The sequence below is a fragment of the Salminus brasiliensis genome, chromosome 13 (genome assembly GCF_030463535.1).
Source record: "Salminus brasiliensis chromosome 13, fSalBra1.hap2, whole genome shotgun sequence".
Taxonomy (NCBI): domain Eukaryota; kingdom Metazoa; phylum Chordata; class Actinopteri; order Characiformes; family Bryconidae; genus Salminus; species Salminus brasiliensis.
This window is the reverse complement of record NC_132890.1, coordinates 16,212,928-16,221,863: the sequence shown is the minus strand read 5'-3', so window position 1 is coordinate 16,221,863 and position 8,936 is coordinate 16,212,928. Positions and strand designations below refer to the sequence as shown.

Genomic DNA, 8,936 nt, shown 5'->3' with positions numbered 1-8,936 from the left:
TATATACATTATATGGACAAAAGTATTGGGACACATTCTTTGTTTCTTCTAAAATCAGGAAAATTAAAAAATAGTTTATCCTGCTTTTGTTGAAATAACTGTGTCTACTGTCTCCAGGGAAGGCTTTCTGCTAGATTTTGCTGTGAGGATTTGATGGCATTCAGTTCCACTGCTCCACAGCTCAATGCCGGGGGCTTTATACCCTTCTAGCCCATGGCTGGCATTAGGCAAGGTGCCAATTGGGTTTATAATAATCTGCCACAGAGAGTTGTATTATATTAGCACTATTTCTGCACAGAGCCTAGACAAGCTGTGTGTGTGTGTGTGTGTATCTTCACATCTGTGTCTGCAATGGGTGCAAATTAAAGTAGCTGAATATTTGGATCTTTAGTGTACTGTCAGTCACACAAAAACATTTTCCACTTTGGTCAAAATTTCCATCTGACTTTGTGCATCTTAAGATGCTGAATCTCACATGAAAACATAAATAAATATGATTTGTGAAGTATTTTAATGATTATATTTCAAGATAACCTATAGTTTCCATGGACCACAGCTTCTAAATACAGTATAGATTTGAGCAGATCTAGCAGATAGTGATCGTTCAGTATGGCTCCTGCCATTTAACTAATAATTCTCAAATAACTCAATATCAGATTCTGTTATTAATCTCAAACAGTCTGAGGTTTGATGTTAATGCTATTCTGAGGAGGTAAGTATGCTTAGTCTGAGAGGCCTATGCTTCAACGGACACTGTTGATAAAGTGATGGCGACAGCCATGTTGCTGGGTGTGACCCGTCGTTCACTGATCTGATTGGTGTACAAGCTTGACACCTGAAGCTTTAGCCAATCACCTGTTTGATTTCCTCGCGCCCTTCACCTAATTGTTTGAGGGGCGCGTGCGGTTTTGGGGAGAGTTCTGCTTCACGTCAAACATGGAGGAGCTGGCTAAGGAAAGCATTAGCTTACTGGCTAAACCTGCGCTGTCCGCGGACGGCCCCAGGCTGGGCTCCTTCGGAGCGTTGGTCATCATGCTGAAGTCCGCTTTGGGGGCCGGACTGCTGAACTTTCCGTGGGCTTTCGCCCGGGCAGGAGGAATCCACGCCGCTCTCACTGTGGAAATGGTAAGTGCCTTAGAAAACGCCGGACGCGTCTTCATGGTGTTGTATGAAACTGTAAGAGCTTTAACGTTAAAACTTCCGAGGTGTTTTATGTTGAATAAGACGGTCTTCGTACATGTGGAATGCAAACATTGCTTAGAGAATGGAGTAGATGAAATTAGCTAGCATTTGGGAGCAAGTTATGTGGAAGGTAGCTTAGATAACAGTTAGCTAGACCCAGCCCTCTTCTGATACTGGCCTGATAACTATATGCCAGCTCTGCTGATTACTGATGTTGGAAACTGTGGATATGCAGTTTGGAGAGTGTAGCTAGATATGCATTCTGGAGCCTGAAGATATGAGGAAAATGTTTGGAAAGTGTAGATGTGATGTGGGATTAAGATATGATTGGAGGGTTTGTGTGTGAGAGATTGTTGATATAATGTTTGAAGAGTGTAGGCTAGATATGATATGAGAGAAATGTTAGGAGCGTGTAGATATGACTGATTTAGGTGTCTGGAGAATGTCAGTATGGTGTGGAATATTAATATAGGACATGGTGGTTGTGTGTGTGATCCTCAAAAATGCACATGATGGAAGCTTATCATGCTCATGTTCAATCTCCTCTTCAGATGTCTCTTGTGTTCCTCGTTAGTGGACTGGTCATCCTGGGCTACTCCTCGTCCATCAGTGGACAGAACACCTACCAGGCTGTGGTGCGGCACGTTTGTGGATCTGCCATCGGAAAGCTCTGTGAGATCTGCTTCGTCTTCAACCTCTTCATGATTTCCGTGGCCTTTCTGGTTATAGTGGCAGACCAGCTACACAAATGTAAATCAAGTTCACACTGTAATTTGCTTTGTTTGGCTTTACTGGTATGGTGTCCGTTCTAGGTATCTTTATTAACTGCTTTATGGTAAGCTCATTGTCACATAGTCACACAGTAGTGAATGTTGATGCAAAAGGATTTCAATTGCTTCTATCAATTCCGTCTGTCCCTATTCCTTTGTTCACAGTGTGGGTTTCCATTTACGAGGTAATCACTGGCTCGAGTGAAAGTGAGCTGCCTTATCATTGGTACACAGACCAGAGGTTTACACTCTTCCTCTTGTGCCTGTTCCTCATCCTCCCCCTCTCTATCCCTAAAGAGATTGGAATACAAAAATACATCAGGTGAGAAACCTTTAGTCAAGGAGCTGTGGAAGATTGACGGATTTGTAAGATTAGGAGAAGGCGATGGATTCTGTGATTATACTAACTGTATTCCATCTGCTAATTTGAAAATGAAATGTATGAACTGGATAAATCCTGCGATAATTCAGGCGGTTTAATGGGGAAAAATGAGTAATTAGTAATTATAGTAGTAATTATAACAGTGTGAGACACTGATCAGATTTGAGCACTGCATTGTTTTCGGTGCCATGTCATTAATTAGGTAAACAAAAGCTGATGATAAACAGGTTGTCACAGTTTGATTGTACTATTACTTTAAGAACATAATAATCTTTTTTTTTTTTTTTTTTTTTTTTAAAACAATGACCTTCTACATGATTCATTAGTTACTGCATTTCAGGCCTTGAATTAACTGAAAATGATCACTAATGATGTTAGCAGTGTTCATTAAATGTACTGCTTTACTGGAAGACTTGCACACTTATTCATTCATATGATTATTTTAATGGCCGATCATGTGGCAGCAGCGCAATGTGAATCATGTAGATACGGACCAAATTTACTGTACTTCCGATAACCTCTGTACAATTGTGTTGAAAAGAAACTGGATGAACCTTGTAGAGGGATGGGCTAGAACAGCAAAAGCCCTCTTTTTGACCTTTTTCAAAAGTCAGTCATGAACAGAAGGCTGAGGCTGCAGTGGGCACAGGCTCACCAAAACTAGACAAACTACACTAGATAAATGCAGCCCTGCCTGAATTTCGATTTTAGCTGAGGATCACATGTGGTAGGACCAGATGTTGGTGCCAACAGCATGAATCCATGGATTTACCTGCCCTGTGTGAACAGTCCTACCTGGTGGAGATGGTGCAATGATGTGTGTTTTCTTGGCACACCTTGGACCCGTTACTGCCAGTTAACAGTACAGTGTTTGCAAGTGTCTTCTATTATGAAGTGCTTGGTAAGTGAACATAGTTTCTCAGAAATGTCTAATAATTTATTTCCTTTCCTTCTGTTTTCTGTAGTGTGTTAGGCACGCTAGCTGCTACATATTTGACCATAGCCATCATTGTGAAGTATTACACAAGAGCCGTCCCGGAAGCACACCTGTTACCCATATACAGCAGTGGGTAAGTATTTAATCTCATTTACACATCTCAGTGATGAGCTTGACTGTTATCAATCAGATGCTATAAGCAGCCAACACTGTGGTCTTGCAGATTTACTGGTGAGGTCTAGGGCTGGCCTAAACAGCACTGCACTAGCTTCCAATACTCACCATTAAAACAATTCTCAAAGCTAGTTGTTTGTGCAACGGAACAGATATAGCTCTGTTTTAATCTGAGCTTCTGATCTCACTAGCTGTACTAGGCCAGAGGAAGAGTCCAAGACCATGCTAAAAAGAAAATCCAGACTAGTTGAGGGAAATATGCCTGTGCGAAAATGGTTAAAAAACTATTTTCATGTTCAAGCATTACTGAATCGCAGTTACAAATTGTGTACCTGCTGCATCTTCGTAGAAGTAGCTGGCCTGCCACAATGTCCCTAAGGGTGCAGCAGCAAAGCATTCAGAAAGTCACGAAAGGTTCCAAGACAATTTTCTTTCTTTTTTTGCTTTAGCCAAAGTCAGTGTTCATGACTCTTGAGTAAGAAAAGGACTAATCGGAAGTGTAACTTTTTCATGTGCTGTTATATCAGATGTAAAGCAATTACTGTATTTCACAGTAGGAACATCTTGCCATTTTTCAACGGTGGGACGTGGAGAGCTTAGTATTATTGGAAAAACACTGGAATTTTGCTCAGTATCAGAGCGTTCTTAAATAGAACTGGTTCTTTGTGCATTAGCTCTGACTATACAGAAGTAATTAGAATATATCAGAATTAAGCAGAATGGACAACAAAATACTTCACAATTTTCATGTTCTAAAAGAACAAAAGAAGACGGTTATTATCATTAATATATGAAATAATACAGAAAATCAGTATCTATGTAATTAATGAGTACTTGACATTTAAGTACTTGATGAACCAAAACTGGTTACATTTGGACTGTATTAAATATGAATAGATTGTTTATTGGGAGAATAGAAATTCTCATGTTTCTTTGCCCTGAAAATGTTACTGAAGCAGCTAAAACAGTTCAGCAAAAGGGTGCAGTGGCCAAAACACCTCAACACAGCTGTGCAACATAGCCGAAAGCGTCTGCGTTCAATGTAGCTTAGCTATTGAAAGGACTGGGGTAATCACTTTTTTAAACAATGGATTGAATATCAAATATATTTTCTCAATAAATGCATGAACTGTTGGTCTCATAACAGACAAAAGTATTGAGAGACCTGCTTGTTTATTATTTCTTTAGAACTTAAATGTATTAAATTGTGTTTATCCAGCTTTTGTTGGAGTAACTGTTTGTAATGTCCAGGAAAGGCTTTCTACTTGATTGAGAATTTGATTGCATTTAACGACAAGAGCGCTAATGAGGTCAGAATGTGGGTTGATCCACCCCACCTCATCTGGTATTGGATGGAACATCGTCATTTCAGAGAATAAGTTAACGTTGATCTGTTCTAGAGAGTCTAGTTCAGTTTGCAGTAGGTCTCAACAGGGGCCAGACCAGCTGTATGTGTGCATTTGCATTTGTCAGCAATGGGTGCGACTTAAAGTAGCTAAATGCGTTATTTAGAAGGGGTGTCCACAAACATTTGGACATATAGTGTATGTGCACAAATTTAAGAATTCAGACATGGAGGGGAAACACTATATTTTAAAAGGAAAATGGCAGGAATCAAAGCAATGCTCAAATGGTGCATAATTTGCCTTTCTCTATGCATGCTTTATGTTAACCCTTCTAATCTCTTCCGCCCCAGCCAGTCTGGAGGTCAGAGCCGAGGCTAAATAAGGTTGAGATTGACAGCTGAGCAATCAAGGATGCAATTGTTTTCTGAAGGCCAAGAGACATGAAGACAAAAGGAGCTCCTCTTAAATTTTTGAAGTGGTTAAGGTGTTACCTTTGTGTGCTATATTTATACTAGTCTCTGGACGTTTTTTTCCCCCCCTAGGTTAAGTTCCTGGGCCTCAATGTTCAGCGTCATTCCCACTATCTGCTTTGGCTTTCAGGTGAGTGGTTGGTGGCTGTAATGACTGTGGGGTAATGGGGTTGTCAGTTACTTTCCGTGCTGGCATTTTACGTGCGAGTGGGACATTGAAATTCTTACACAGAATGGCATCACTCGTAAGGCCCAGTTCATACAACTCCTACTATAATAGTTAGGGCCAGGTGAGAGGGAAGCACTGGAAAAATGATACATTTTGGAGGCTTTATTTATTGCTTTCCAGGAAACCAAGGCAGCAAAGAGGGAGTTATCAAAAGTGTAATAAAAGGCGAGTGTAAGGCCACATATGAGCACGGGAGCCCTCTGCACCCATCGCTGGAGGCTGATTGATTACAGGGTGGGGATGGAAATGGAAAGGAAAAGGCATATTGAAAGAACTGTGTAAGAAATTACCTGGTTAGATGGAAGTTTTTTTTTTTTTCTCTCTTTTGTGGTCCTTTCTTTAATGATCATGTGTGTTTGTGTGCACTGAGCCTGGTAACTGGTTTAACTCAAATGTGAAGGGGACATGTTTCATATTTAATGGAAAGATGTGTTAGAATTGCCAGTCTTTCCTCATTTCTTATTGCAGGGAGGGTAACTACACATCAGAAACATTGCAGTATTTAAATAATGTATTCTATCATTATTATTCCAAAAGCTGATTTTGGTCATCTTTTGCCCATAGAAATGTTTTGCCTTGGTTTGCAGTTGTAAAACAGACATTCCAGCTCCAGGTGTAATTTACATTAAGATTTTGGATGATATGAGATGAACTCTGGAATGTAAATTCAGTCCTCAGTAATCCCCCTTATGTCTTGTTTGTTTTATCCAGTGTCACGAGGCCTGCATTGCCATATACAGCAGTATGGAAAATAAGAAGCTCACTCATTGGGTCTTTATCTCATTAGTCTCAATGTTCTTCTGTCTTGTCATCTACTCCCTCACTGGTGAGACTAAATGTGTGTTTATACTCATTTGTAGATAAAATCACTCATTGTCACGTATTTGTGTATTTATATACATTTATGTGCCCCCATTGTCCTTTCAATGTATCTGTGTTTTTGTTGCTGAAGTAATACTGTATTTGATTAACAAAAAACAGAAGGTAAGGAATTATCAGAAATATTCTAGTAGTACTTTGATCAATTGATCATTGTTGGCATTTGAGTTTGTGCTCTTGTAAAGGTTGTACGTAGATGGTTATCTAGTAAATACACTATATATTAGTTTTGAGGCTTGTCTAAAGATACAACACAGAAATAGAAAGTACAGAAATGTATCCTGATTTTTTTTTTCCTTTGCTACATAAAATATAAATGTAGCTATTGTTTGCACTTGTTCCAATTATGTGGAATCAAGAACTGAACATTTATGGTATTTGACTTGCCAATTGTCACTGGCAAAAAAGATGAACCCTCATGGTATGTGTCACATCTGCTAAACTCATGCTTCGTCTAGAGTCCAGAACAGGTTCCTTATTTGTGAATGGTATTTTATTGACTGTTTGAGTGCCATTTTCAAGCCATCTGAGTCATTGGTTATATCTATATTAGAAATCTATAATATTAAAATATTATACAGTGCATGTATGTATGTGTGTGTATATATATTTGTGTCCCTTCCTGTATGCACGTTCATCTGTGTGTGATTTTTATTTATTTATTTTTTTTAGGGATCTATGGGTATCTCACCTTTGGAAAAAATGTTGCCCCAGATGTTCTGATGTCGTATAGTGGTGATGATGTCCTCATGATTATTGCCAGGCTGCTTTTTGGGGTCTCAATCATCACCATCTATCCCATTGTTGTCCTGCTGGGAAGGTAGTATAACCACACTTGTCCTGTTATTAGTTTTAGTTGAATAGCTAGCTGATCTAGCTTTATGGATTTAAATATTTGGTTATGGATGAATTGACTTAATTGTAGGCCATGTTCAGGCATGGTAATCATTAGCAGAACTAACAAATTACATAAATTAATCTTTTTTTATTTTTTGCAGCCAATTGGATAGCTGCCATTCATTTAATATTTTAAATCTATTTTAGATAATAATATTTATATTATTACTTTAATTTCTGTCCATCAAAATGAGCTACCACGTGCTCCCCCAGCACTTATCTTTCAATGGTAATCACCTGAACAGAAAGGCAGAAGTCTTATTGCCCGTATGTAAACCACAGTACTGTGGGGAAAATACAGGGCATATATTTATTGAATGAATGAACACTTCATTACATAAAGTCTGGGTAAGGTATTTATGTGGCTGTTTTTGATAACTGTAATGCAATGAGTATTGTTCAAACAAGAAGTTACATGTTGATTATTAGCTGATTTAAAAAGATCTTGTGGGTTTACACCAGTGAAGACAAATTGCATGTTATCTTTCCAATGTTCAAAGGCAGATTTTCTTGTGGTTGTACAAAAGCTTTTTTTTTTTTTTTTTTTTTGTTCAACAGGTCTGTGATTCAGGATCCGTTACTGAAGTGCAGACGGACACACTTAATGGTGACTCCTTGCTTTGAGACCTGCACCAGAGTTGGCCTAACAATAACATGGATTGTTACCACTCTCCTCATCGCAGTGTTTGTCCCAGACATCAGCAAAGTGATCAGCGTCATCGGTGGAATTAGTGCATTCTTCATCTTCATTTTCCCAGGTCAGATTGCATAATATGGGATAACTGGGATTTGTTTAGCTAGCTACTGTAACTTTGCTAATAAGCCTGCGTTGCTAGCAACAACAAAAAGAAAGTCAAAAGATTCTTAATCAATGCATGGCTAACTACTAGCTTATGGAGGGAAGCAGCATTCCAAATGGGGGAAAAACCTGCTTCTCAGTCTTCCTAATCCTGTCGTACTGTGACTGACTACTTGCATATGAAAGATGTGAAACTAAGTAGTAAGTAGAAGTTGGTACCTGGACCATACGTATCAGATTTGGTCAATTGAAATCCTAACAATATGTCTAGAAATCAGATTTAAGTAACACATTTGGATTTGCAGTGTGAACAAATAATTTGTAAGAGGCTGCTGCTTGAGCACCTCTTTAAATGGCAAAATAGGACGGCATGCCAAATAGGGTCCATTGGTCAGTAATGGTGCAGTGTAATAATAATAATAATAATAATAATAATAATAAAAATACCCTCTTCTCCCCAAGTTAGGGATGATAAAAAAAGAGAGAAATGCATCTTCATGCATACCTAAATTTGCTTTGCTTGCATGTCAACTTTCTCTTCTATTGCAGGGCTTTGTTTGATATTTGCCATGCAGTCACAACCAGTGTCAGCAAGACTTAGGTGAGATAGATTTGAAGCTGCAGAAGTTGCTTTGTTTTTCTTTTCTCTACTCGTATAAGCTTTATACAGTCTGTCACCGGTTCCGTACTCTGATTTGTGTCTGTGTTTACAGGATTGTTCTGATTGCATGGGGAGTTATCACACTTTTATGTGGCACATTCATCTTTGGCCAGAGCACTTCCATTGCAGTCATGCACATACTGAATAAGCTATAACGTCTCTCAGCATTCTTCTTCAGAGGCTTTTGAATTATTTTATTTACTCACGTCT

The 8,936-nt window shown here is 38.9% G+C and overlaps 1 protein-coding gene across 1 annotated transcript; it reads left to right on the top strand.

Annotated features, from left to right (window-relative positions):
• The first annotated feature begins 936 nt into the window (after positions 1-936).
• On the top strand, positions 937-8,881 carry slc38a8a (solute carrier family 38 member 8a). Its single transcript, XM_072695564.1, has 10 exons — positions 937-1,125; positions 1,734-1,932; positions 2,118-2,274; positions 3,300-3,404; positions 5,334-5,391; positions 6,202-6,316; positions 7,042-7,189; positions 7,825-8,024; positions 8,615-8,666; positions 8,779-8,881. The coding sequence occupies exons 1-10, from the start codon at positions 937-939 to the stop codon at positions 8,879-8,881; spliced, it is 1,326 nt and encodes a 441-aa protein (XP_072551665.1).
• The last annotated feature ends 55 nt before the right edge of the window (positions 8,882-8,936 follow it).